The 26,284-nt window shown below is 41.8% G+C and overlaps 2 protein-coding genes across 2 annotated transcripts in view; one reads left to right on the forward strand and one right to left on the reverse strand.

Annotated features, from left to right (window-relative positions):
• Positions 1–26,284, forward strand: part of LOC125095960 (aldehyde oxidase 4-like) — a 58,766-nt gene that overhangs the window by 24,910 nt on the left and 7,572 nt on the right. Inside the window, exons 14-29 of the mRNA XM_047722536.1 lie at positions 901–1,085; positions 2,916–3,078; positions 5,084–5,176; positions 5,886–6,055; positions 6,592–6,706; positions 7,459–7,581; positions 9,231–9,327; positions 12,814–12,938; positions 14,880–15,013; positions 16,604–16,706; positions 17,011–17,097; positions 17,277–17,468; positions 18,429–18,656; positions 20,854–20,949; positions 22,022–22,150; positions 25,502–25,576. Of these exons, the coding sequence (XP_047578492.1) occupies positions 901–1,085; positions 2,916–3,078; positions 5,084–5,176; positions 5,886–6,055; positions 6,592–6,706; positions 7,459–7,581; positions 9,231–9,327; positions 12,814–12,938; positions 14,880–15,013; positions 16,604–16,706; positions 17,011–17,097; positions 17,277–17,468; positions 18,429–18,656; positions 20,854–20,949; positions 22,022–22,150; positions 25,502–25,576 (2,115 nt within the window). The remainder of the gene's footprint in view (positions 1–900; positions 1,086–2,915; positions 3,079–5,083; positions 5,177–5,885; positions 6,056–6,591; positions 6,707–7,458; positions 7,582–9,230; positions 9,328–12,813; positions 12,939–14,879; positions 15,014–16,603; positions 16,707–17,010; positions 17,098–17,276; positions 17,469–18,428; positions 18,657–20,853; positions 20,950–22,021; positions 22,151–25,501; positions 25,577–26,284) is intronic.
• On the reverse strand, positions 1,271–2,628 carry LOC125096111 (nascent polypeptide-associated complex subunit alpha-like). Its single transcript, XM_047722792.1, has 2 exons — positions 2,608–2,628; positions 1,271–2,097 (listed from the first exon to the last, which is right to left on the reverse strand). The coding sequence occupies exons 1-2, from the start codon at positions 2,626–2,628 to the stop codon at positions 1,393–1,395; spliced, it is 726 nt and encodes a 241-aa protein (XP_047578748.1). The 3' UTR covers positions 1,271–1,392.

The following is a 26,284-nucleotide window of genomic DNA, read 5'->3' on the forward strand; positions in this document are numbered from 1 at the left end:
ATGGCCAGTTAAGAGGTTACTGCGGTCGTGCCATAATTCAGGTGGGTGGGCATGAGGGTGTGGCAGCAGGACTAGGGAGGAAAGTCCCCACCAGTCAGTACAATGGACTAAATAGGATCAAGTTGGTCTCAAGCATCTCTTTGTCACTTTCGCTTTCTAAATTAAAAATGTTCTATCTTTGACAGGGTCGGTGGTGGCACCCCTACCCCCACCAAGATGCCAGCCACACAAAGGTTCTCCTACTCTGTGGCTCTAATATCTCACACTAGTAATGAGATTAAACCTAGAATGAGAGATTGAAACCTGGAAGGCACTTTGAAGACCATGTGATCCAGTGGTTTCCAAGCTTCTTTTTTTTTTTAAGAGTAAAACTCGTCATTCACATGAAATTTATGTAGAATGCCAAACCAAAACCGTTCAAAGTGGAGGTGTAGTTCCTCCCGAGAGCCACCCCCCCCTTGATTCTCCCTTCTTCTCTCAGCAGCCCTGGAGGTGCCGTCTGATCAAACCCTACCTTCTCATTTTTAAAGAAATTAAGACCCAAGCAGTTTAAATCCCTCGCCTGAGGCCACATGTGGTGACTCAGAGTAGAAAGTAGGTGACCGTCAACTCTGGAACCAGACTGCTTAGATTTCAACCCCAATTCTGCCACTTACTGCATGACCTTGTACAAGTTGTATAGCCTCTCAGTTTCGTCATCAGTAGATTAGAAGTGAGTATGGTTGCTCTCAGGATCAAATTTTAATCCCTATAAAGCACGGGGGCTGGTCCTCCCAGCCAGCACTGGTCCAAAGCATCATTTACAGGATCCTCCTTATTACAACTCATCATCAGAGCTGTTGCTATGCCACAGACAACGGAGAAGAACATTAAATATTCTGAATGTTTTTCTGTTTCCAGTGGCACTTTGTGTCCGGACTCCGGCAGGCCCAGCGTCAGGAGAATGCTTTTGCCATTGTCAATGCCGGCATGAGTGTGAAGTTTGAAGATGGTACAGACACGATTAAGGACCTTCAAATGTTCTACGGAAGTGTTGGCCCCACCATTGTCTCTGCAAGCCAAACGTGCAAGCAGCTCCTTGGGAGGTATGTCCCAGCACATGTGCATCTAAAACTCGGGCTTTGTATTTTAATATCTTAATGAAAATAGCACTTGGAGAATTTTTTTCTGATTCCATACATATTACATAATCATATAGGAAATTTAAGCGCTGTGGAAGAATAGAAAGAAAATAAAAGTCACCCAAAAGCCAACCTTCTTAAAGATACAATTCTTTTTTTTTTCATCCAACAAGAAGCCATAACTTTATTAATGATAGAAACAGTACAAATTTCAAACCAAGCTGCAGTTATTCTTTTGAAACACCAAAAAAAAGTCCTCGTTTTCAGATGGTTACATTGTTAATTCCATAATAGCATTTACAATGTCATTACTGTTGTCCTTCAGGGCTCGGACTGCCTTTGCTCTTGACACATTTGCTTGTGACATGACCAATTCTATGTCCTTAACCTCTACACCGGTTTCATCAACCTCTTCCTCTTCACTCTCCTCTTGTACAGTTGGAGTCTGTGTGTTTTCTTGAATGTTTGAGACAGCTTCACCTTGAACTTTGAATTTCTCAGCAGCTGCCAGTTGTGCTTGCTGAGATAAATCCTCGATCTTGGCTTCCCCAAAAACTATGTAGGCATCTGAAGCTGGGCTCTTGTAGACATCTGGTTTTGTGATGACAAAGAGGATATTCTTAGATTTCCGGATAGTGACTCTTGTAACCCCTGTAACCTGTCGAAGACCCAGTTTGGACATAGCCTTCCGTGCCTTCTTTTCACTCCGGCTCTGTTTTGCTTTACTGACTGGTTCTTCGTCAATTTCAGCGGCTGCTGCCAGCTGGGCTTGCTGTGTGGTTGCCTGTGTGGATTCCTGTTCCTCAGGCTCTGGTACTGATTCATCACTGTCAGATTCTGTTCCAGACCCTGTCTCAGCCTGGGGCTGTGGCAACTCCTGCTCTGTAGCAGGGACGGTTTCTGTGGCTTCTTGTGCGGGGGACGCGGAACCAAGATGGCGGCAGAAAGGAGATACAATTCTTTTATTGCAGTTTCTCTAGTAAGAGGAATCTAATCTAAGCAGATAATATTTTCAAATTTTCATTTTTAATTAACCTGCAAAATAAGTCAGTGTTTCTAATACTGTACCCTAAGACATCTGAAAATGTCCTTACACCAGAGAAAGAAGGTGAAATATTCAAGGAGGTTAAGTGGCCCTTCCTCCTATCACCCTCATTGTTTCTAGTGTTCGGAAAGTAAGTTTCAAACATGCTTCCAACCAGTGCTTTTACGATGATTTTTATCCACCCATAATAGTCACTGTGAGCAGTGCAATGCAACTACATGCAGCTTTCTTTCTCAGACACTAAAATGAGTTGATGCTCTCGAAGCATTTCTGTAGAAAACCTTTATTTGTGACAATGTTACAACTGTCATCAATAATTGGGTCATTTGCTGGTCATTACCGTGTATGTGTGTGCCAGGCATGGCCTGTTTGCTGGGGATGTAGCAATGAACAAAACAAAGTTCCACATCTTGGGAAACTCTGATTTTACTACTTTGTTACCCCAGCTCTTTGAAAACCCATGGCTTTCCCAGGCCATGGAATTATAGGTAATAATAAAGGATGGTGGTAAGGAAATAGGAAACCACCGCAGCAGATTCTAAAGAAAGCTAATGACGTATGGCCGGGTGTTTTGTCCAGACTTCAAAGATGAATACGGGTTTTCTCCATCTTTCCTTGCTCTGTCAGGTTAGGCTGTCTTCCCCCTCCTGTGGTGTGTTTGCATTTTCTTTCCTTTCTTTTTTTTTTTTTTTTTAATTTTTATAACTACTTTTTTTTTTTTTTTTTTTAATTTTTCATTTTGCTCCCAGGCCGTGGGATGACCACATGCTGAGTGATGCCTGCCGATGGGTCCTGGATGAGATTTACATCCCGCCAGCAGCCGAGGGTGGCATGGTAGAGTACAGGAGAACCCTCATCGTCAGTTTACTCTTCAAATTCTACCTCAGAGTGAGGCGAGGATTGAATAAAATGGTAAATGGCTTCTCTGGGTCTCTGAGTGCCTTGATACTCTGAGTGTGAGTCTGCATAGGAAGGACTTCCCTTCCCTTCCCTAATGCAGCAAGGGTATCAGGAGGGGATGGAGCCCACAGTGCAGTGCTTCCTAGCCTCCTCCCTCCCTCTCCCTTCTCCTCCTGTCCTGGGCTGAGAAGGGGACAGTCTTGCTATGACATTTGCTCTATAGGTTGTGTGACAATACTAATATGCAATAGCCAGTTGGTCTACAGTATTGAAAAGCTTTCAGTAATTACAACATCTTTTCCTATTTTAAGAAAATTTTCTTGTTAAAACAATATCTTCTTTAATGTTTACAAAATGTGGCTAAGCCAGAAAGGAAACGAAAATCCTTTGTAATCCCATCACGCATAGCTAACTGTTATTGATATTTTAGTGTGTATCCTTCTAAGCTCTTCTTTGTGGGTGTGTGTACATACGTGTCACTCGGATGCGCCTCTAGAACTGTTTACATAGCTTGCTTGTTTCATTTAGTAACAAACAGCTTTCAGTGTCATTAAATATTCTTCATGACAAAATGACGTGATGTTGCATGATGTGTCCATGGATAGATGAGCCATTATTTGATCTGTTCCTTATTTTTGGATATTTAGATTGGTTCTGGTTTTTTAACTTTTTTTCTTACCTGGCCTAGTTTAAAATGACCTCCACAGGCACTGTTTCTCAGAATGTGGTTCATGACTGTCAGTGTCCCCATGATAAGTCATGAGCTGATCCAAAAATGGCAGATAAATGACTACACACACATTTCTTTTATGGGTGAAAGCTTTACTCTGTTAATTCAGCCAGTCCTTTTTTTATCATTTTTACTAACATTATTTATCATTAGCATTATCATAATACTCTATTATAGATTATTATATACTCTTATTTATTATATTTGTTCAGTATATAGATATGTAATCTATATAACCCTAATGTTATTACACATAGTTTATTAAGTATATGTCTCTTGTTTTATATTCTTATATATTATCATATGTTCTCTTACAGATTATGATTATATACTCTTTCTTTATAGAAAATGCAAAAACAGAGAAGCAAAGATTTTAAAAATCAGCTATAAGCCAATAATCCTACCATAAAGACTGTTAACATTTGGAATACATACATATATAGTTCTCTTTTCTTTCTTTCTTTTTTTTTTTTTTTTTAAGATTTTTTTTATTTGTTTATTGGACAGAGAGAGATCACAAGTAGGCAGAGAGGCAGGCAGAGAGAGAGGAGGAAGCAGGCTTCCCACCAAGGAAAGAGCCTGATGTGGGGCTCGATCCCAGGACCCTGGGATCATGACCTGAGCCGAAGGCAGAGGCTTTAACCCTCTGAGCCACCCAGGCGCCCCTCTTTCTTTTTTCTTTTTTTTTTTTTTTTACAAGAAAAAAGGATCATACCATACATAAACTTTTGTAATCGATTTTTTTACTTAATTATAATTCATGAGCATTTAATGTCCATAAATACACTTTTACAAAGTCATTTTAATAACTGCAAAATATTTTATCTCATGGATGTTCCATAATTTGTTTAGTCAGTTCCCTCTTACTGGATATTTAGGTTAATTCTAGTTTCCTTACTATGACAAATGATCTGTAGCTGACCATCCTTGTAGATTAATCTTCATCTCCTCCCTCAGTTGCTTCTTTGAGATATATGCGCAGAAGACTGGCCCTGACTTGAAAACACAGCTTCCATTTGGAAGTGTACATATTTCCACCCATTCGAAAGGAGAGCTGGTCATAAAGGAAGTCTCTACTTCCTAGAAATAGCTTTCACTTTCCTGTGTGCATGAGCAGATAACCGTCATGCTGCTGCCAGCCTAGGCAGCTCAAAGCTCAGGGCTTTCTCCCAGCAGATCTGGAGACTAGTATCTGGGAGAATAAATTGGATAGCCTATTTCTATATATGTTTCTCCAAGCCAGTGACTCAGAATGTAAAGTTAAACGTGAAATAATCTTCTTTTCAGGATCCCCAGAAGTTTCCTGATATCCCAGAAAAATCCATGAGTGCTCTAGAAGATTTCCCCATAAAAACACCCCAAGGAATTCAGATGTTCCAGGTCAGTGGGTAGAGTTTTTCATTTTTTAATCTTTCTATGCATTCAGATGTATGCATTATGCATATATCTTCCTCTTTTTGATAGCTATATTTTTTATTATTTGTAAGGGCCAGCTGACATTACCCATTGTCACTCACACACAGTTTCATAATTTGTTTGGTTTATCTTCTTTGCTTTTACTCAGGCTTCACAAGGAATTAGATTCTTAATGTTCCTCCTCAACTATTTCAGTTTTGTTGCTTAAAATGTTCTCCTCTTCTTAGTGAATGCCTGTCCTTTCTTCAAAACCTAGGTCTACATTCACTGCTTCTAGGAAGCCTTCCCTGCTTTAATAAAGTCATCCTAAATCCCCCAGGAACTTGTGTATTTTTTTGCACCATATTAGCTTTACAAACTGTTCTTTAATGCTAAATGAAGTTGATCATGTTTTTTTTAATATGTGTTTGTGTGTATTCTGACACCCTTAAAAGCTTGTAGAATCTTCAAGGATGAGAACAGTGTCTTCCTTTTGGAAAGGTGAGGGGGTAGATTATAACCAGAATATATCTCTTACCACAGTACTCAATGGACATTTATTAACTTTGACTCACAGATATGGATATCAATTGCCTATAGTTTTTCCTGACTTGTGAAGGAGCCAGATATACAGACCCAGTTTTCGGTGCATGAGAATGTCTGCAAGTAAAACAATTGCTTTATTCATTGACAGTGCGTGGATCCCCACCAATCCCCACAAGACCCTGTCGGCCACCCAGTCATGCACCAGTCAGCCATCAAACACACTACAGGGGAGGCTGTATTTAGTGATGACATGCCGCCTTTTGCCCGAGAACTCTTCCTGGCTGTAACAACCAGCACCAGAGCTCACGCAAAGATCATGTAAGGAAATAAAAGATGCTTCTCTGTATTACTGGAATGCATTCACAGTTTCACATTAAAATTGAGAGCTTACGGGGCGCCTGGGTGGCTCAGTCAGTTAAGTATCTGCTTTTGGCTCAGATCATGATCCCAGGGTTCTGGGATCCGGCCCTTGTTCAGCAGGGAGCCTGCTTCTCCCTTTCTCTCTGCCTGCCACTCTCCCTGCTTGTGCTCTCCCTCTCTCTCTGTGTCAAATAAACAAATAAAATCTTTAAAAATAAATAGATAAAATCAAGACCTTATTATATATTTAAATTAACTAAGAATATTCATTTCCTCTTCTGTTTGGAAATCAGTCCTTTTCTTTTTTTAATCAGTCCTTTTTTAAACAAAATTTTGAAAGAAACTAATGCCAAGAATCGAAACACCTGCTAAACATTGGCACTTTTCAGCATCAAAGTTTGTCCCATGATTTAGGTATGAAGTACGTTGTAGTTTTTCCCTGGGTTTGAGGAATCATTTATGTTTGATGTACCCTTTCAAATTGTCCCTCCTAGATCAATTGATGCTTCAGAAGCCCTGGCCCTTCCAGGTGTTGCTGATGTGATAACAGCAGAGGACGTCCCAGGAGCTAATAACCATCAGGGAGAGATTCTCTATGCTCAGAATGAGGTATGTGGTTTGTATGGGGCCTATTATTCAAATGCCTGTTTAGAAAATCAAAATGACTCTTGGTTACAGCTCTAACATCTGTGGACTCATGTTCACATCACAAAAACAGGGAACCAAGGACTCCACATCAGTGATTCTCAAATTCTCTCTTGAATTGTGGACCCTTTTAAGATTCTGATCATAAGCCATAAGCCCTGTCAAAGATGACTTCTTAAAAAAAAATTATGAAACCATAGAAGCAATATAGGACATTAAAAGAACCAACAGAGGGGCGCCTGGGTGGCTCAGTGGGTTAAAGCCTCTGCCTTCGGCTCAGGTCATGATCCCAGGGTCCTGGGATCGAGCCCTGCATCGGGCTCTCTCCTCAGCGGGGAGCCTGCTTTCCCCTCTCTCTCTGCCTGCCTCTCTGCCTACTTGTGTATCTCTGTCTCTCAAATTAAAAAAAAAAAAAAAAAAATCTTAAAAAAAAAAGAACCAACAGAGTTCCAAGATGACTGGATTAAAGTGTGTGATATGGGAGTGGTGAGGAACGCAGCTGGAGACAGTCAGAAGCCAAATAGCTAAGTTCTGTCCTCGGTTTTTGTACCCTCTAAATCCCACTCAGTCCAGTGTTTAAATTTATTCTCATAGGTAGAAAATAATCTTTCTTTTGGTCATAAGAACCCAGTGGGTAAATGTAAGAGTGTGGGAACAGTAATCCCTTTTTAATAATTCTGTGTCTTAGCTAATGGCGACACGTGGCTTTTCTGCAGGTGATTTGCGTGGGTCAGATTGTCTGCACGGTGGCTGCTGACACCTATGCTCATGCAAGAGAGGCAGCTGAGAAAGTGAAGATCACTTACGAAGACATAGAACCACGGATTATCACCATCGAGGTAGTCAGGCCAATTCCTGTCTTCTAGAATGACTAGGGCCGTATATTCCCGGCAGAACACAACTGGTGGAGTCATCAGACAGTAGCATCTGGGCTCCATCTATACCCTGCTCGGTATTATCTATAGTTTCAGAGTGAAGGCGCTAGCAATCTGCACTCTGAGACATAATACTGAGAATTTCCCTGCCTGGATTTCCCCTTCCTTCCTGTGACCACTTCTTCTCCCATTGCCCCTTGCCAGGGCAGGTCCTCAGAATACAGGTAAGTAACCCCAGAGCAATGTCCTTATGGCCTCCCTGTAAAACTAGTCAGTGGGAAAACCCAGAGCACTGGGAAACTGGCAACGGTTGTTAACATGTGCTGAATTACAGTCTGGGTGCTCTGTCTCCTGCACACTTCCTCCAGGCTCTGGAGACAGAAAACCCAGGTTTGAATTCTGACTCCATCTTTTAGAGGCCTCTTAATAGCAATGAAAGTTTTGGCAAGTCCCTAAATTCCTATTACTTTCTCAACTGTAGAATGGTAACTATGAAAGCACCTACATAAAATATCATTGTGAGGGTTAGATGAGAAAACCCAAGTAAAATGCTTAGAACAGCACCAGGGAGACATGGAATGCATGCAGTGAATCTTTGTTATTATTTTTGTTTTAGTTGTTGTTAGTGGGGGCATAGTGCTTTGTAGCCCGTGTTTAGCAAAGCGCTGAACCCACGGCCCACCTTATTAAATGTGTGTGATGGAGAGAGAGAGGACTATGTGGGTACGTGAGCAGTATGAAACCCAGCTAAGTAGGCTGCAGTCTTCAATATCCTCTGATTCTCCTCTGTTCTTCCAAAGAGTTGCCAAGTTCAGGTCTTTCCCAGTTATCTTTTAAATGCCTTTAAGTCTGCCCCTTTCTTTCCAATCTCAGTTTTCTTGTACTCCATTTCAACCTACCTACCCACCACATTAACTCTTTTAAACCTCCATGTTCACCAGGTCACTTTTCTTATATAATCATGTCTCCCTCGATAAGGTTCTCAGTATAGAACTCAAGGTCTTTCATAGTCCAACCTCATTCCCCCTTTGAAGCTCATCCAGCTCCTTCCTGATAGAAAACCTGCTCCCCAGCCCACCTGACCTTGTTCTCTTTTTGGCCCCTCAGCTTGTTTTCAACCTCAAACTATTGCTTTCTGAGGTGCCCTTAACTTCAAATGATTTCCCCTCCTGTCTCTAACTGTCCTAATTCCATGCAGTTCAGCACCTAATTTAGGTCACCCAGACAAGACCGTTTCTGAACATTTGTACCTCCACCAGCCTCCTCCTGGGACCCTCTCTACCCTCTTATCCCATCCCCCACACACACCACAAAGTTGGCACCTGAATACCCAACTGCCTCTGGTCACCCCTCAACAATCTAGAGGGAGGAACAATCTATGCTTGTTTCCCCTCAGCTCTTCCTCAGAGCCTTGGACAAAACTGAGTCGCCAGTGCCTGTAGTGCATCGTATCCCAGTTCCTGCTGGCTCTCCACACTGCTCAGATTGCCTGTTGTGTTGTGTGAATATCTGAAAAAGCAAGAGCATAGCCGTTTAATGGGGGATGACTGACTTACTAGGATGTGAAAAAACAAAACTTTTTTTGTTTTGGTTTGTTGGTTTTTCCCTTGCAGCAAGCACTAGAGCACAATTCATTTCTTTCCATTGAAAAGAAAGTGGAGCAAGGAAATGTAGAGCAAGCCTTTAAATATGTTGATCAAATCCTTGAAGGTAAGTGGTCTTGGGCCAGAGAAGTAACTCCTCTGAAGTTGAAGGCTCTAGGTTCAGTCATCTGGTTTGAGAAATACTGAAACTCCAAGGCAGAGCTCTCAACCCTAGTGTGATTTTTTTTTTTTTTTTAAGATTTTATTTGTCAGAGAGAGAGGGAGAGAGAGCAAGCACAGGCAGACAGAATGGCAGGCAGAGGCATAGGGAGAAGCAGGCTCCCTGCTGAGCAAGGAGCCCGATGCGGGACTCGATCCCAGGACGCTGGGATCATGACCTGAGCCGAAGGCAGCTGCTTAACCAACTGAGCCACCCAGGCGTCCCTCTAGTGTGATTTTTTAAATCAAAATTTAAAATGCACAAATAATAAGTTTAGAGTTTGATGAAATTTTATGTATCAGTACAAGTCTATGTAAACACTACCCACATCAAGAAACAGAACACTTCCAGGGTGCCTGGCTGGCTCCATTGACAGAGCATGCAACTCTTGATCTTGGGGCTGTGAGGTCGAGCCCCACATTGGGTATAGAGATTACTTAAAAATAAAATCTGTAGAAATATATATATATATAGAACACTTCCAGCAGCCCAGAAAGCTTCCTCTTGCCCTCTCTCAATCAGTAGTTCTCCCAAAGGTCTTTATCACTACAGAAAAGTTTTACCTCTTTTGAACTTCATACAAATTGTTGCATAGATCAGTAGTTCTTTTTCATTGTTTAGGAGTATTTCATTGTATAAATAATTCCACAATTTATTTATCCATTCTACCATTGATGGACTATTTAGCTATTTTCAACTTGATGTTATGAATAAAGTTTCTATAATATTGCACATATCTTTTGGTGAACATAAGCAATCATTTCCATTGAAATATACCCAGGAATAGAATTGCTAAATAATAGTGTTTTTATGGATTTATCTTTAGTAGTTAATGTCAAACATTTAAAAAAATTTGTTCCAGTCTGTACTCCTATTAACAATTATGAGAGTTCCATTGTTATGTTGTTGTCATTAGTCTTTTTAGTTTTATCTAATCTGGTGGAGTAATATCTCATTGTAGTTTCCATTGAATTTCTTTGATGACTAATGATATTGAATCCTTTTCATATGTGTATTGGCCCTTTTTAGATCCTCTCTTGTGTGATATTTGGTCAAATCTTTTGCCTGTCTTTTAATTAATTAAAAGTGATAATTATAATAATATATTGCTATAATTATTATATAACTACTTATCTAATAATTACTTGATTTACTTATAAATTCATAGAAATTTTCTATGTTTTTGGTATAAGTTCTTTGTTGGTTATAAGTATTGCACGTATCTTCTCCCAGCCTGTGGGTTGTGTGTTCACTGTCCTCATTATTCTTTATCATGAACAAAAGTTCTTGATTTTAATGAAGAACAACTTGACAGTGTTGTTGAGCTGTCTTACTTGCTGAAACTCTATTGTAAGTCTTGAAATCTGAGAGTATAGTGTCCTTTTGTTAATTCTTTCTCAATATGACCTTAGCTATAATAGGTTCTTTGCATTTCCGTCTACATTTATTGTCAGCTCATCAATTTTCACTAAAAATAACTTGCTGGGATTTTGGCTGGAATTGCATAGAAACAATATCAATTTAGAGACTGAAAATATTAACAGTATTAAGTTCCAATTTATGAGCAAGATAGACACCGACTTTTACTTGGGTTTTCTTTAATTTCTCTCAGTAACTATAGTTTTCACTATAGAGATTTTGCATATCCTTCTTAATATTTATACCTAGTATTTGGTGTTTTGTGATGCTGTTAAAAATGATATTTATTTTTATTTCATTTTCTATTTGTGTCTAATATATAAAAACACAATTACCTTTTATTTAACTTTTTAATTTTTTATTTAAATTCAATTAGCCAACACATATTATATCATTAGTTTTAGATGTAGTGTTCAATAATTCATCAGTTGGATCTAACACCCAGTGCTCATCATATCACGTGCCCTCTGCCACAATTAGCTTTTATATCTTGATCTTATATCTAAGAACTTTACTAAATTCACTTACTATTTTAAGAGTCTTGTTGATTCTCTTGAATTTTCTGTATATACAAACATATCACGACAATTTTATTTATCTTTTCCAGTCTTGACACTATAATTTCTTGGTCTGTTTGTTTGTCTGCTTTGACTTATTGAACTGGCAAAGACTTAGTTAATATGACTTTTTTTAGTTTTTATTATTTATTTATTTGAGAGAGAGAAAGAGAGAGAGCATAAGCAGGGGGAGTAGCAGAGGGAAGCAGCCCCACCCCTCACCCCCCTACTTGCTGATTTGAGAGCCTGCTGCTGGACTCAATCCCAGGACCCTGGGATCATGACCTGAGCTGGAGGCAAACACCCACCTGACTGAGCCACCCAGGCACCTTGATATTTTTTTAATACCAATGCTCAGATCCCACCCCATACCAATGAAATCAGAACTTTGAGTACAGGATGAGAGCATCAGTATTTATCTAAAAGCTCCCCAGATGATCCTAAAGTGTATCCAGGATTGAGAAGCACAGCTCTTTAAAGAGAATTACTTCCAGTCTTGGGTAAGAGAAGATAGTAATTTTCGCAGAATCTATTACCCTCTTCTAGAGAGTTGGAACAGAGAGTTCTGTAAGAGCTTTTTTTTTTTTGGACCTTTTTGCATGACTCACATTTTGTTGTCCAAAGAAATAATTTCAAGAAATCCTCTGGCTCCTGGCAAAAATAAACTTCTCACTTATTTTAACAGCATAGGAATCTTTTGACCAATTTTTGTTGTTGTTGTTACTCTTAATTAAATTATAGTTGACATACATTTAAAGTAAAAATACTGAAGGATATAGTATTTTCTTTCACTTTAAAGTAAAAAATACTGAAACTAGGGCCAAGTGCCTCTTCTGTTATAACCTAGAAAATGATAAAGGTACACTGAGCAAGCCAAAAATCTCAGCTAAAACAGCAGGAGGAGGCTGCCTGTTTTTAGGCTTTTAGGGAAAGAAACGACCTCAGCTCTGCCATTTTAAACTTTGTGTCCTTTCACGAACTATTGATCTTCTGTGACTCAATAATCCTGACATCACCAGACTGAGGTCCATATTGTTGCTTACCCTCCGCCCCTCCCCATTTTACAGAGGAGGAAACGAGAGGTTCATAACTCAGCCAAATTCACCAAAGAGAGGGTGGTGGTGCCTGAATGTGTGGCCAGGTTCATCTGTGGGTCTCAAGTCCAGCACATCACAGATCTCACCACCCCACTCGACAGATGAGGAAACTGAGGTCAGGAGAGAGGAAGTGAATGACCCAGGGTCATAGAGCTAGTTGTGCACAACAAGTCTTAATTAGAAAAAGGGGGTTTAACCAAATGATATAAAGCCCAGCTCTCCATGAGCTAAAGCCACTCGCTCCTCATAAACCAGATACCACAGAGAGCACCCAGCGTGGGACTTTCAGCTAAGCATTGTCCTTTGTTTATGCCCTACAGGTGAGGCCCATGTAGAAGGGCAGGAACATTTCTACATGGAGACGCAAACTATCCTGGCTATCCCAAAACAGGAAGATAAAGAAATGGTGCTATACCTTGGAACACAGTTTCCAAGCCATGTGCAGGTAACAAGATATTTTTGGAAAATGAGACTCCAGACTTGCAGTGCTGTAAGGCCCTGCAACCAGGCATTGTGCTCCAGCGGACTTTGGATTTGTTCCACTCCTGTGACTCAAACTCTCTGTATATTTGACATAAGCTACAGTCCAGAATGAAGAAAACAGGGCAAATATTTCCCTAAAAGGGCTGACTTTTCAAAGAGATATGAAAATTTTGTTACCTTCCAAAACATGGGCAAGATTTATCTTACCCTTATAACAACTGATAGTGTAAAAGCTAATGTCAGGGAGGTCAGAGCCTTAGTATTATATTTAAATTTCCTTTTGTGGTTCCTTCGTGTCACTTCTCTGTCTTAATGTTTGCATGTATTGGTGATGCAAGTTTAAAGCAATTGCATTTCCAGTGCAGCAGCAGGTGATTTCCAGTCCTGTTCCAGTGGTTGAGATATAAGACATTGCTGCACCCAGGCAAAGTAGAGGAAATTCTCTGACATTCCCCTCTTCTGAGATGTAGAGATGTTGGTTCTAGAATAGTGTCTGGCACAGGGGGATACTTAAACAGTTATACTGGCAGGAGGATTAATGACAAGTGTTACTGAGGGGAAAAGCTGAGGGCTTCCTGGTAGAGCAGAGTGAGTTGGTACCTTGGGGTCTTGCAGGGGTGGATAGGCTCAGTGGGAAGAGGAACTGTTGTTCAAGGCAAAATGAAAGTCTGAGGGGACTGATGTTGAGTGCGTCTGTGGCCTCCACAGTTGCAAGTTTTGAAGTGGACAACAGAGGAATGAGAAGTCATGGTTTTGCCCCTAAAAAGACTATGTGATCTCCCACAGGTTGCCAGGCACCAGTATCTTTTTCTATAAATTGAGGGAGGTGATAAATATCACTTCTGAGCTCTTTTGGCAGAGCATGCAGCTCTGGGCTCCAAATGGATAAAATGTAGTCCCAGGTCACCATTGCTTTCTATCATCAATACCTTCTAAGATACAATTAGTAACTTCATGAGGCATTTCCCAGGAGTAACAGGGTACAGAGTACTCACAGCCCATAGCCCAGAACCTGGGGCAGTATCTAAAGCAGAATTTGAATAGATAAAGTCTATGAATGACTAATAAGCACACGAAAAGATCCTCACAGGATTGTCACTAGGGAAATGCACACCAAAACCACAGTGAGAAATCCACTCCACGTTGACTAGAATGGGTGTAATCAGAAGATGAAGATGTGGTAAATTGAAACCTTCATACATCGCTGATGGTGTGAAAAATGGCACAGCCTGGAAAATAGCATGGCAGTTTCTAAGGATATTAAATATAGTGACTGCATAACCTAACAATTCCACAGGTATCTACCCGAGAGAATTGAAATTATCTGCCCATACAAAAATTTATACATGAGTGTTCATAGCAGCATTGTTTACAATAGCCAAAAGTGTAAACAATCCAAATGCCCAGCAATTGATGAATGGGGAAACAGAATATGGCATATCAATACAGTGGAATAATGTTCAGCCATGAAAAGGAATGAAGTACCGTCACACGCTACAACTGAACAACATGCTTTCAACAACCTTGAAAACATTACGCCCAGGGAAAGAAGCCAATCACAAAAGACCACGTATTGTAGGTTTACATTTATACGAAATGTTTCAAACAGGTAAATCTAGGGAGACAGAAAGTAGATGAGGAGTTGCCTAGTGCTGGGGGGCTGGAGGAAGGTAAGGAGGGACTGCTCAGTAGATCCAGGGTTTCCTTGGGGACGCTTAAATATTCTAAAATTAGATTATGGTGATGGCTGCACAACTCTAAAGATTCTAAGTCCACGGAACTAAGTATGTTCTCAGTAAATGTTTACCACGTTTCTTCACCTAGGCAGAGGGGAAGTACGCAGATGAGGGAATAAAATACCAAATTGCACTTAAATGTGGCTTCTGGGACTTACCTCTTGCAGGAATTTGTGGCTGCAGCATTAAACGTCCCAAGGAGTAGAATTGCCTGCCACATAAAAAGAATCGGAGGAGGGTTTGGAGGAAAAGTGACCAAGCCTGCTCTGCTAGGAGCCATCAGTGCCGTGGCCGCCAACAAGTAAGAGTCGCGGTAGCCGCCAGTAATGCCAGCGTTCCCGACGGTGCAGAGACCATTGTGTCCTTCCAGCCCTGCACCCCCACTTCCATCCCGTGGGTCCCAGCCCTTCATCTCCAAAGGTGGGGTTAGCGTGTGGGTGAAGGAACACTGGACCTGAGCCAGAGATCTCTGTTCTAGCCCTACTCTTGAACTGCCCATCACTCACAAGGTCACCTTGACAAGCCACCTCAGTTTCATCACCCATAAACTGGGGAAAATAATATCTACCTGTCTTGTAAGATTATTGTGTAAAATAGATGTAATCACTGTGTGTCTTGACTCAGGCGTAACCATGTATTACTTCCTTATTGACTTTAACTCTTTAAAATGTTTATGTTTTAAGTTATTAAAATAAATCAAGCTGAGGTTGTCTGAGTGGAAAGAGGGTCAAAACCGTAACCGTACGAGGGATTTGTTTTGTATGAAATAACCCAGGTTCCGCTGCTCCTGGGAATGTTCACTTTGCCTCTGCATCTTCCAGATGGAATCACCAGGCACAGGAATAGCCATGACTTGTGAATGTTACAACTACTAAACCTCCAAATTTTCAAGACAAACTTAACTTATTCTAGGCTACTACTGCAAAAAGAAAAACTGTGAACACCTTAGCTCATTGGCACTTTCTAAGAATAGAAAAGGCTGTCTTATACGTATGGGTGTACAGGCACTGGGGACATTCCTTCAGAAGCCAGAGGAGTCCCCAATGGATATTTTAGGAACAAGCAGCCTGGATGAAAAGGAGCCTGACAGAGCTAAAGAGAGCATTGGTTCTCAACCTTTCCAGCCTCAATATCCCCCATGGCAGTCAGTTTAATGCCCTTTTAATATCCCAAAATAAATTAATAAGAATATAACCTATTTACATACATAATTGCAAAATAATCATACAATGCCTTAATTTTTTTAATTTAAACTTTATTTTATTTTTTCAGTGTTCCAGAATTCACTGTTTATGCACCACACCCAGTGCTCCATGCAATACATGCTCTCCCTAATATCCACCACCAGGCTCACCTGGCACCCCACTCCCCTCCCCCGCAAAACCCTCAGTTTGTTTCTCAGAGTCCACTGTCTCTCATGGTTTGTCTCCCCCTCCAATTCCCCCAACTCCCTTCTCCTCTCCTTCTCTCAGTGTCCTCCACATTATTCCTTATGCTCCACAAGAAAGTGAAACCATATGATAATTGACCCTCTCTGCTTGACTTATTTCACGCAGCAAAATCTCCAGTCCCGCCCATGTTGATACAAAAGTTGGGTATTCATCCTTTCTGATGGACTTACAATGCCTTAATATTATAAAAAAAAATAATAAATGAAAGTAACTTATAACAAAATAATGTAACATTTTGATAGATAAATTCTCAGACATGACTAAACCAGGATAATAATAGTAATCGTGGGGTTTTTTTTATTTTAATGTCCCCAGAACTTCTGAAATGTTGTTTAAAGCACATGACTTCCTCCACTGAAAACCATTAAGCCTGATTATCTCAAACCCTCTTCCCCATCTCTTTGTTTCTACAATTTATCAATCATCCATCATATTGACAGAGTCATTTCCTATAGGACTGGCCGCCCAATCCGATTTATTCTAGAGCGTGGTGATGACATGCTGATAACTGCTGGCCGCCACCCACTCCTCGGAAAATACAAAGTGAGTGAGATCAAAAATTTTAGGAAACTGCCTAAAACATTGTTTAGTGATGACCAGCCAACCGATAGGAAAGTCAGTTACTAAATTCCAAACCACTGGAGAGGAATATGTGGATGCTGCCTACAACTGACCAGAACTTTCTATTGGGATCCTAGTCAACTTGGGCATCAGCCTCAGTGTCCCTCTGGTGACTGTCACATCGAACCATGTTCATAAGTTAGGTAGACTGACAACTGTGATCACATGTGTTTGTGTACTAACATGGTTGGATTGAGAAAGTGGTTTTTTTTATATCACTTTGCAGATCGGATTCATGAACAACGGTGTGATCAAAGCTGCAGACGTTGAATATTATATCAATGGTGGATGCACTCCTGACGAGTCTGAGTCGGTAAGAAATATGCCTTTCCCAGAGGCTACCGGTTGAGCTGTATGTGTCATACTTTATTTGCATGAGTATTTGTCATACAAAGTAGATGAATTCTGTGAAGGGTTCTAGTTAGAGATAAAATTTGGTTCAGTGGTTTTGAATATTCGATAGATGTGAAGTTTTATTTTGCTTTAATTCAGGTAATGGAGTACATTGTGCTGAAATCCGACAACGCATATCATATTCCTAATTTCCGGTGCCGGGGTAGGCCCTGCAAAACAAACTTGCCATCCAACACGGCCTTCCGAGGATACGGCTTCCCCGAGGCTGCAGTGGTAGTGGAAGCTTACATAACCGCTGTGGCATCTCACTGTGACTTATCCCCTGAAGAGGTAACAAGTCAGAACCCCCTAACAGAACAGCACTGGTTCAAATATGTATGGAGAACCTGCATATGGCATTACATCAGCTTCTAAGTAGATTCTGAGAAAGAAAGTACACCATCTGTGTATCAGTTCGCTTTGGATATGTAGCAAGTCAACCACACGGCGTAATGGGCTGAAATAACAGAAAGTATTTCTTCTGGTTCTCAGGTCAGTTGGGTAGCTCTTCTGGCCTGAGCCAGCTCAACGGAGTTTTATGGTCTAAGACAGCTTCATTTACATGTCTGGTGGTCACAGGGCTGATGAGGGGACATCTCAGCTGAGAAGGGTCATACCTGCTTCACAGAGTCTCATCCTCCAGCAGGCCAGCCCAAATTAGTCCGCATGATGGTGGTCACAGAGTTCCCAGGAGTGGCAGGAGGGTGGCAAGCCTGCGAGTGTCTGCCTGTACGAATATGTACCAGCCCATGGACCAGAGCAAGTCATATGGCCGATCCCGGAGTCAGGGTGACACCACCTGGAGCATGAATCCAGAGAAGGAAATGACTGCCATTCGTGTAGGCGTTCTACCACAGCTCCGGATTCTGAGGATAGGATAAGAATAAGGACGTGTTGTGTAGGGGAAGAATAATTCCGAGTGGGGAGTATTTTGTCTCACCACTAACATACTGGTGGCAGGGCTCACAGTAGTTGGGACCTGCTCTTTCTCAGGGTTGTGGTGATGTTAACTGAGATAAGACACTTGGCCTACAGCCTAGAGCAGGTGGAGTGCTTACCGGTATTTTCTGTTGTTATTGTGGTTGCTGTTGTTGTGATGTTATGCTTGTACACTTGTACTCGCATATCTGCAGCCACTTAGATGGTTTCTTTTTGTAGAAAGACTTTCTTCTTATCAGCTATATCACAAAAACCCATGTTCAACTAATGGAATAAGCATATACCCTTAAAATCCATTCTATTGTCTTTCAGGTTAAAGAAATAAACATGTATAAGAGAATTAGCAAAACAACCTACAAGCAGACATTTGATCCAGAGCCCTTGCGAAGATGCTGGAAAGAATGCCTGGAGAAATCTTCATTCTCTGCTAGGAAACTGGCTGCGGAGGAATTTAACAAAAAGAACTACTGGAAGAAGAGGGGGCTTGCCGTGATCCCCATGAAGTTTACTGTTGGGTTCCCTGTGGGCTACTACAGTCAGGTGAGTTTGAGAGAGATGTCTGTCTGCTCACCAGAAGCCCTTTTCCACGTGACTGGCTGGCTGGAAACTGCAATCTTGTGCGACTAGGGGTTGGCCCCCTGTGGGCAGAAAGAAGAAACCAGGGCAGATTCCTACAGCAGGGAACAAAGTGGGTTTAGGCAAACACAGGACCATAGGTATCAGGGCAGATCGGGTGCAACACGGTACCAGGGCCTAGAAAACGATCAATGCAGAGTCTAGCTCGCGGGGTCTGACCTCAGGCAGGGCCCCAAATATGAGCATTGGGGTATGGGGTCTAATTTCAAATCCATGAGAGAACTGGGAGAAATAAGAGGATCTCTTTTTCTCTTCCCTAAATTCTCAGTGAGAACAGTGGGGTCATTTGAAGACAGAGCTTTCAAAAACTCACTGAGAACAGTCAGAGCCGCCCCATTCACATGGGGACTTGGAGTTACTCTGTGAAAACTCAGTGACTGCTGTGCTTCGTTTTCGTTTAACCTTGAGCAGTGTTTCAGGGGCTCTGCTTCTGATTCGGTCTGATTTTTTTGCCTCTATCCCTGTCAACCTCTGAAATGTCTCCTCCACAAAGCCATGCCAGGGTGGGGTAGAGGCCCTGCTCCTGGAATGAACCCTCTCACCAGACTGCCTTCCAGATACACCTTCCTTGGCGTCCACTGACAAGGCAGAAAGCAAAAGGAGAGGGTGACAGGGGAAGGCCGGGAACGCTGCACCTCTTGGAGCAGCTGCTGTCTTTCCCCCAGGGATGCTGCTCAAGCTAGAATAACACACAAAACCCTCTTTAAAGGAAAAAAATTTCTGTGGACTCTCAGTGATCACTTACATTATTTATTTTGTTGTTATGTAGCTGTGAGTAATCCCAAAACAAGGAATAAGCTTCTTATAGCTCTTATGCCTTTATCAAATACAAACAAAATTGGAAATTAAATAAAAGTAGTATTACGAATGCCAGTAAGATAATAGTAACATGAACTTACTGTGGTAGAATATGTGGCTTCTTTAAAACTAACTCCTCGCTCACAAAATGATGGTCGTTACGGCTGCTGCTGCTGTACAAGGCAATTTGAAATCTTTATCCTAAATGTCTACATAGGGTGTGCTGACACAGCGTCCCACCCCTCGTCTCTAACATGCCCATGAGTTAAAGTAGTCCTACTTGGTGGTTGCACAGTCATCAACATAAGATATAACATGCACTCTGAAAGCCTGTGGCCATACTCACTGTTACACAGCTACCCGTTACTCTCGTTAGATTGTCACAAAGTGAAAACACGAAGTTTAAAAGTTCTTGTAGAGAACTTGACAGTCCTGAGAATACAGTCTCAGACTCAGGAGACCGGCAGAGCTCAATCAGTTGGTATTTTCAGTGCTTGGTGGTGAGGCACAGGCACGAGCACAGGGGTCAGGGTCCCAAGAGGGCTCCTGCAGGATGCTGAGCACGTGCACCAGCCTGAGAGAGGAATTGCTCTCAAGAAAAATTCCAGCACCTTGCAAACCACCTATCACAGGCCAGCCTCCTCCCTCCTACGGCCTGGTCCCTGGAGCCACTTGCACAGGCTGTGAATTCTACCGAAGCCGTCAACCCCAAAGAAAGACAACAGCAGCGAGTTTGGCCAATCCTCAGAATCACCTGGGAGCTTAAAAACATGGATGCTTAGGCTCCGCCTCCCAACTTCTTACTGAGTTGGAATTTCCAGAATGAGACCCATACCTTTTCCCTGCCATGGTCCTGAAGGTCAACAGCATTTGGAAACCATTAAAACATCTCAAGGGTCTTCCAGCTCCTCTAGTATCCAAGGCCATTTGTGCCTGGAAATGTACCCATACAGGTTCTATTTGCTTTAAAATTAATTTCCATGTCCTGGAGAGAAGGAAAATGAACTGTCATGCAAGTTGGGGCCGTGGAGTGGCCTCAAAGCAATCCCACAAGGTCCCCAGAAGGCCAAAGGCCGGTAGGAGGGGAGATGAGCCACCATTCCTACATGGACATGGATGGTTTTCCAGTCTGGGGTTTATTGACAGGGGTGGTCTGTTGCCTCCTGTAAAGGCTTTCTTCTCCAGGATAACCAGTGAAAGATTGGCTCAATAAAGCAAAACCGTTCATCTGGCGACCTCGGCTAAATTCTCAGCAACATTGAGGCTCATCATTTTTCCAAAATGATGTAACTATTTCCCCCAGGCTGCTGCTCTAGTCCACATCTATCTTGATGGCTCCGTCCTAGTGACTCATGGTGGCTGTGAAATGGGACAAGGCCTTCACACCAAAATTATTCAGGTAAGATAAGTGTCTGTCATCTCCACTGTGGCAAAGTATAGCGCCTTGTGGTCAGCTTATTGGTTTTGTTCCTGTTGAGCGGGAGAAATACCATCCCGCTACATGTACGGCCCCACTGTAAGACTCATCTTGGTTTCAGGAATGCAGACTGCAGGAGGTGAAGGAAGCAAATGTCAGAACTGAGGAAATACGTGATACTATTCTTCCTGAACAAAAAGAGTCAGGCCTTCTGAAAAATGTGATTCCAGTTTTCAAAGATAAAATACTTTTCAGCTTTGTGGCACCTGCTCAAGGCAGTGCTATGTTAATTCAGATCTTCAATTAAAAATGGATGTGTTTAAAAGGATGAGAAATTACGTTCGTAGAATTTGCAATCTACTTAGGAACTGCACATGAATGGCTATTTCAGAAAGAAGTGTTCCTAATACTTTTTAAAGAGCAAGAGATTATTTGTAATGGGAAATTTTTCCTTCTTTTTTTAATATTAAATAAGATACCTGAATCAAATTGTGGGAGCAGGTATTGTGGGAGAGAGTGGGGAAGACAAAGCTTCTCTCCTAATGAGAAGTAGGGAGAAGATACTTTCCTTAAGGAGATAATACTCTTTAGTAGAGTACTTGGAATTAGGAAATTACAAAAATCCACAGGGCCTTCTTTGAACATATCTTGCTTCTTCATAACAAAATCCCTATATCTGCAAAATGTCCCACAAAAGAACCATAATCTACTAAATTATCTGTAAATCACAAGAAGATGAAGGTAAAACAGTAAGACCGGGCCCCAGCCTTGCCTGCTGCATGTGTCGTCCTACCAAAGTAGGTGTCCCAGAGTGACCGCACTGCCACATGGCTCTTCTGAAAGTGGGATAAAAAATAAAGCACAGAAAGATTCTTTGGTTGCTTCAAACTCATAATCTCCATATGAAACCCAAGATGCTGCCTTAAATGTTTGTCCCAATAGGACCGTGGGGTTTTATACTCAGTTCAAAAAAAGAACTAGAAACTTTTTAATTTGGGGGGGGGAGGGGTGCTTAAAGTCAATGGAACAAAGAATATTCTTCTGCTTCGGACAGGTGGCCAGTCGAGAACTGAACATCCCGCAGTCGTACATACACCTGTCCGAAACGAGCACCGTCACAGTGCCCAATGCTAGCTTCACGGCAGCGTCGATGGGAACAGACATCAACGGGAAAGCTGTGCAGGTGACTTTTCCTTCAGTTCTCAGTCACCCAGTGACAGTGCTAGAGGAGATCTAATCCTACCCCTCCTTTTATGGAAGATGAAACTGAGTCCAAGAGAAGTCAAGTGGGTGGTTGCGGATCATTCAGCTCATGATGTACAAAGCCAAGACTCCAAGTCCAGTTTCCTGAGGCTCCCATCTGGTGCTCTTTCTGCTGTCTGGGGCTGTTTTTCATAATTAATGTTTGGTTGCATGTGAAACCTGCAAACTTCAGCAACCTCCCTTTGTGTTAGATGAGAGAATGCCAGCCCACCGGCTCTCACCCCAGCACACCGGAGAAGAGCAGAGTAATAGCGTTACTAACGGGGCATCCTCATTCCGGGAAGGGCTTGACTTATTTTTTAACCTCTCTAAGGATCAGTTTCCTCTTCTGCAAAACTTCACCCAAATACCACCCATCTCATAGAATCACTGGGTGGCTTGCAGAGATCATGCAACAAAGCCACCACACCTCCTCCCTTCTCCCCACACTCCAACCTCCAGAACACCACTGATTGACCATTGTCACCCACAAAAGGCAAACACCTAGATATAAAGAGCATTTCAGGCTGTCAAATATGCCCATGTATCATGTGAACTATGGATTCCCAAAGTATGTTCCTTGGAACAGAGGTCCCATGACGGTTTCAGTGGAGAAAATGGATTCTGTAGTCACCAAGTTTGGGAGATGTTATGTACTACATCCCACTCATAGAGGCTTATGCTGCATATTAGCATGATAAATGCTCTGACAAGTCCTGCAATGTAGAAACCTCTTTAACTTTGTCTCACCAAGTTTTTCCCAAGCTTGCTTAACCATGAAAACATTTTCATTAATAAAACCCCTCCTAATATCTATAGAATCAGCACCCAAGATAAACAGTCTGGGAAATTCTAATCTGGTTAAAACATATAGGTGACTGAGTCCATTTTTTCACCTTTTATCTAAATTCTAGTTGCCTTGCAAGCACAGGTGGCACAAAGATACTCAGTGCATAGCTAGGCATAGTCTCAGGCATTGATAAAGCAGACATACTTTAAAAAAAGAAACTAAATGCTTTTAGAAACATTTTTATATTTTATAATGAAGAATCATCATTAAAAAGTCATAAATTTGTATGACTTCTTCATACTTATTTTATTGATCCCACATTGATTTAATGAATAGTGACTGAGGGCCTACCACATGCTAGGTAGTATAAGGTAGTATGAGGTAGTATAAGCAGTAAGTGAATCAGGACAAAGTCCAAAGAGCCTGCTCTCACAGAGCTTACATTCAAGCCGATAACAAATCAATCACTCCTTGAGCCAGGTCGTGAACACAGCAAGGAAAGAAGCTGGGTAGGTTATTTGGGAGCAGAAGGAGCTGGCTTTCTATGCGCGAGAAGCTGCAGCAGGCCTGGGGGACTGGAGCAGAGACTGCAAAGGGGAGCAAGGTAGAACAGGGAAGAAAGATAGCAGAGAAGTGAGATTGGGGTATAAATGTTTTGTTTTGTTTTGTTTAGATTTTATTTTTATTTGATAGAGATCACAAGTAGGCAGAGAGGCAGGCAGAGTGAGGGGGGAGGCAGGCTCCCTGCTGAGCAGAGAGCCCGATGTAGGGCTCGATCCCAGGATCCTGGGATCATGACCTGAGCCAAAGGTAGAGGCTTTAACCCACTGAGCCACCCACGTGCCTTAAATGTTTATTCTTGAAGCTGGGTAAGGGAGGCTAGTGTATTATTCCCTCTATTTTTATGTATTTTAGTATTTTCTATAATGCAAAAACTGGAAAATTTTCTATCTGGCACTTAGAGCTTCAATAAAGGGAGGTGACCCTACCAAACAATGTAAGCTGAAAGAATTCTCCGTACAAAGAAAGGAGTTCAGGAGGTCGCAAAAGAGTGAAATTGTTCTCTGCAATGTCTCACTCTCTTAAAGGGAAGACTGTCAGACTGCTGAGTGTAAAGCTATGTGTAGGCGTACAAGGTCAGGACATGATTAGGAGAAGAATACATGATATTTGGGCAGGTAGGAATCCTGTGACTTGGGCTGCCTCGAATGTGGCCCTCTTTTGGAAGACCCCCATTTGTAATAAGGTCAGTGATAGCTGAATGAACCAGCAAAGTGATTTATGAAAACAAGGGTCTCTGGGGCACCTGGGTGGCTCAGATGATTAGGCAGCTGGCGATTTGGTCAGGTCATGATCTCGGGGTCCTGGGATCAAGCTCTGCGTCTGGCTCCCAGCTGAGTGGTGGTGAGTCTGCTTCAGGATTCTCTTTCCCTCTGCCCCTCCCCACACTTGCTCACTCATTCTCTTTCTAAAATAAATAAATTTTTTAAAAAAGAAAAGAAAGAAAGAAAACAAGGATCTCCCTAACACATGAGAAGCCAGAAACCATTTCCCAAAGAGGGGATGATAGAAAAGAAAGAGCACAAACTAAGAGAGGGCATCAGAGGTGATCTGAGGTTGAGCTGAGTACGGAAGTGCAGACATGAACAGATTTGTGTTTGAATTAGGGATAGAAGTCAAGTTGAGGTCCACTGATATCAGGAGTCAACAGGTTTAATCTCAAGGTTCCAAGATTTCACCTCAATCCTTCTTATTTTCATTTCACTGATAATGTTTTAAAGATTTAAAAAGGACATTTTACATCATCGGAAGGACCACTCTGTAAGTGGAGTGTTGCCAGAAGATCTCTTTGCCCACGTTCGGGAGCAAGAAATAGACTTTGTGTGAAGGCAACAACAAACGAGCAGAGATGGACTTCAGAGGTAAACACTGTTTTCTTCTTGCCCAGCAAAAAGCCGATGATGTCAAGGTATAAGGCGCAGATGAGAATCTCAGGCAATTTATGTAAGAAGAGTGGAGAGAAAATCGCTCTGTGGCAGGCAAGCAGCAGCACACTGAACCCCACCGCACGCGGGGAGCAGCCGAGGTGGCCCCATTCCAAGCAGCACTTTAGCTTCAGAGAAGCAACATCATCAACCAACTAAGTCAACGTTGTTATTGTGGATGGTATTGGTGTGTAGATTGGCTTGTGTGCTTTGTCGTCGTATGTTTGCTTGGAGGTACAGAAGAGCTACAACTCTAGGAGACTCAACTAACTTTATATTAGCATATATTAAAACAAAATTATAATAAAAATAATGGACGTCAACACCGTAAGATCCACATGAACATTTGTTTCCTTCAAAGGGGTTCCCTACATGACTCAACTTCAAGAAACCCTGCCTAGAGGACTAGCAAGCAGGCTCACAAAACTGACGGATTCCATTTGAATTGATTTGAATATTTAACGTTTTGCTGTTTCCTGTGCCTTTTATTTCTGTCATTTCAAATATTTATTTTTAGAATGCCTGCCAAATTCTTATGGCCCGTCTTCAGCCAATCATCAGGAAAAACCCTAAAGGAAGATGGGAGGACTGGGTGAGTGTTTCCTTCCTTATCCCTGCCAGGAAAAGACAGATACATACATGCAGATGGGCGATGGCCCTTAATGCCTGGGCTGATGGGTGCTGCCTGTTCAGGAAACAAAGTATTAATTAACATTTACTTCTGCTTTTCTGAAAAAGCAAAAGCCATGTCTGGATTCACTGAAACTTGATTTTATTTCAGAGCCTGATTTCTCACAGAGAATGCTCTAAAGTAAAACATACCTTAGGGTTACTGTCCCAGCTCTGTCACTACTAGCTCTGGGAGACAAGGTTCACCCTCAGTGCCTCAGGACCTTGGTTTTCTCTCCAGAGCAACATAGATGATAGCAGTCCTACTATCAAAGGATGACTCTATTTTTAATAATTATTATTAATGTTACCATTAGTATTCTTATTCCCAGCCCTACCCAGGTTACTCTAGGAGGGAAGCTGACATACTATACTAAGTGACAGCCAGTCAAATTATTTGGGGAGAAAAGCAGAGTAAAAGTACGTACATATAAAGACATGAACATACACATAGAAACATGTGTGCATATGTATATATCTCTGTAGATACTTACATACAAAAGTGTGTGAATATGGTCTAGCTCCCTCCTTAATTTAAAAAGCCAAAAAGGCATTAAAAAATAACTTTAAAAAATAAACTTTACATTGTCCAACAAACGATAGAGGGCCTCAGGGCATAGCTAGCAGCTGC

Source organism: Lutra lutra, chromosome 3 (assembly GCF_902655055.1).
Source record: "Lutra lutra chromosome 3, mLutLut1.2, whole genome shotgun sequence".
Lineage (NCBI taxonomy): Eukaryota > Metazoa > Chordata > Mammalia > Carnivora > Mustelidae > Lutra > Lutra lutra.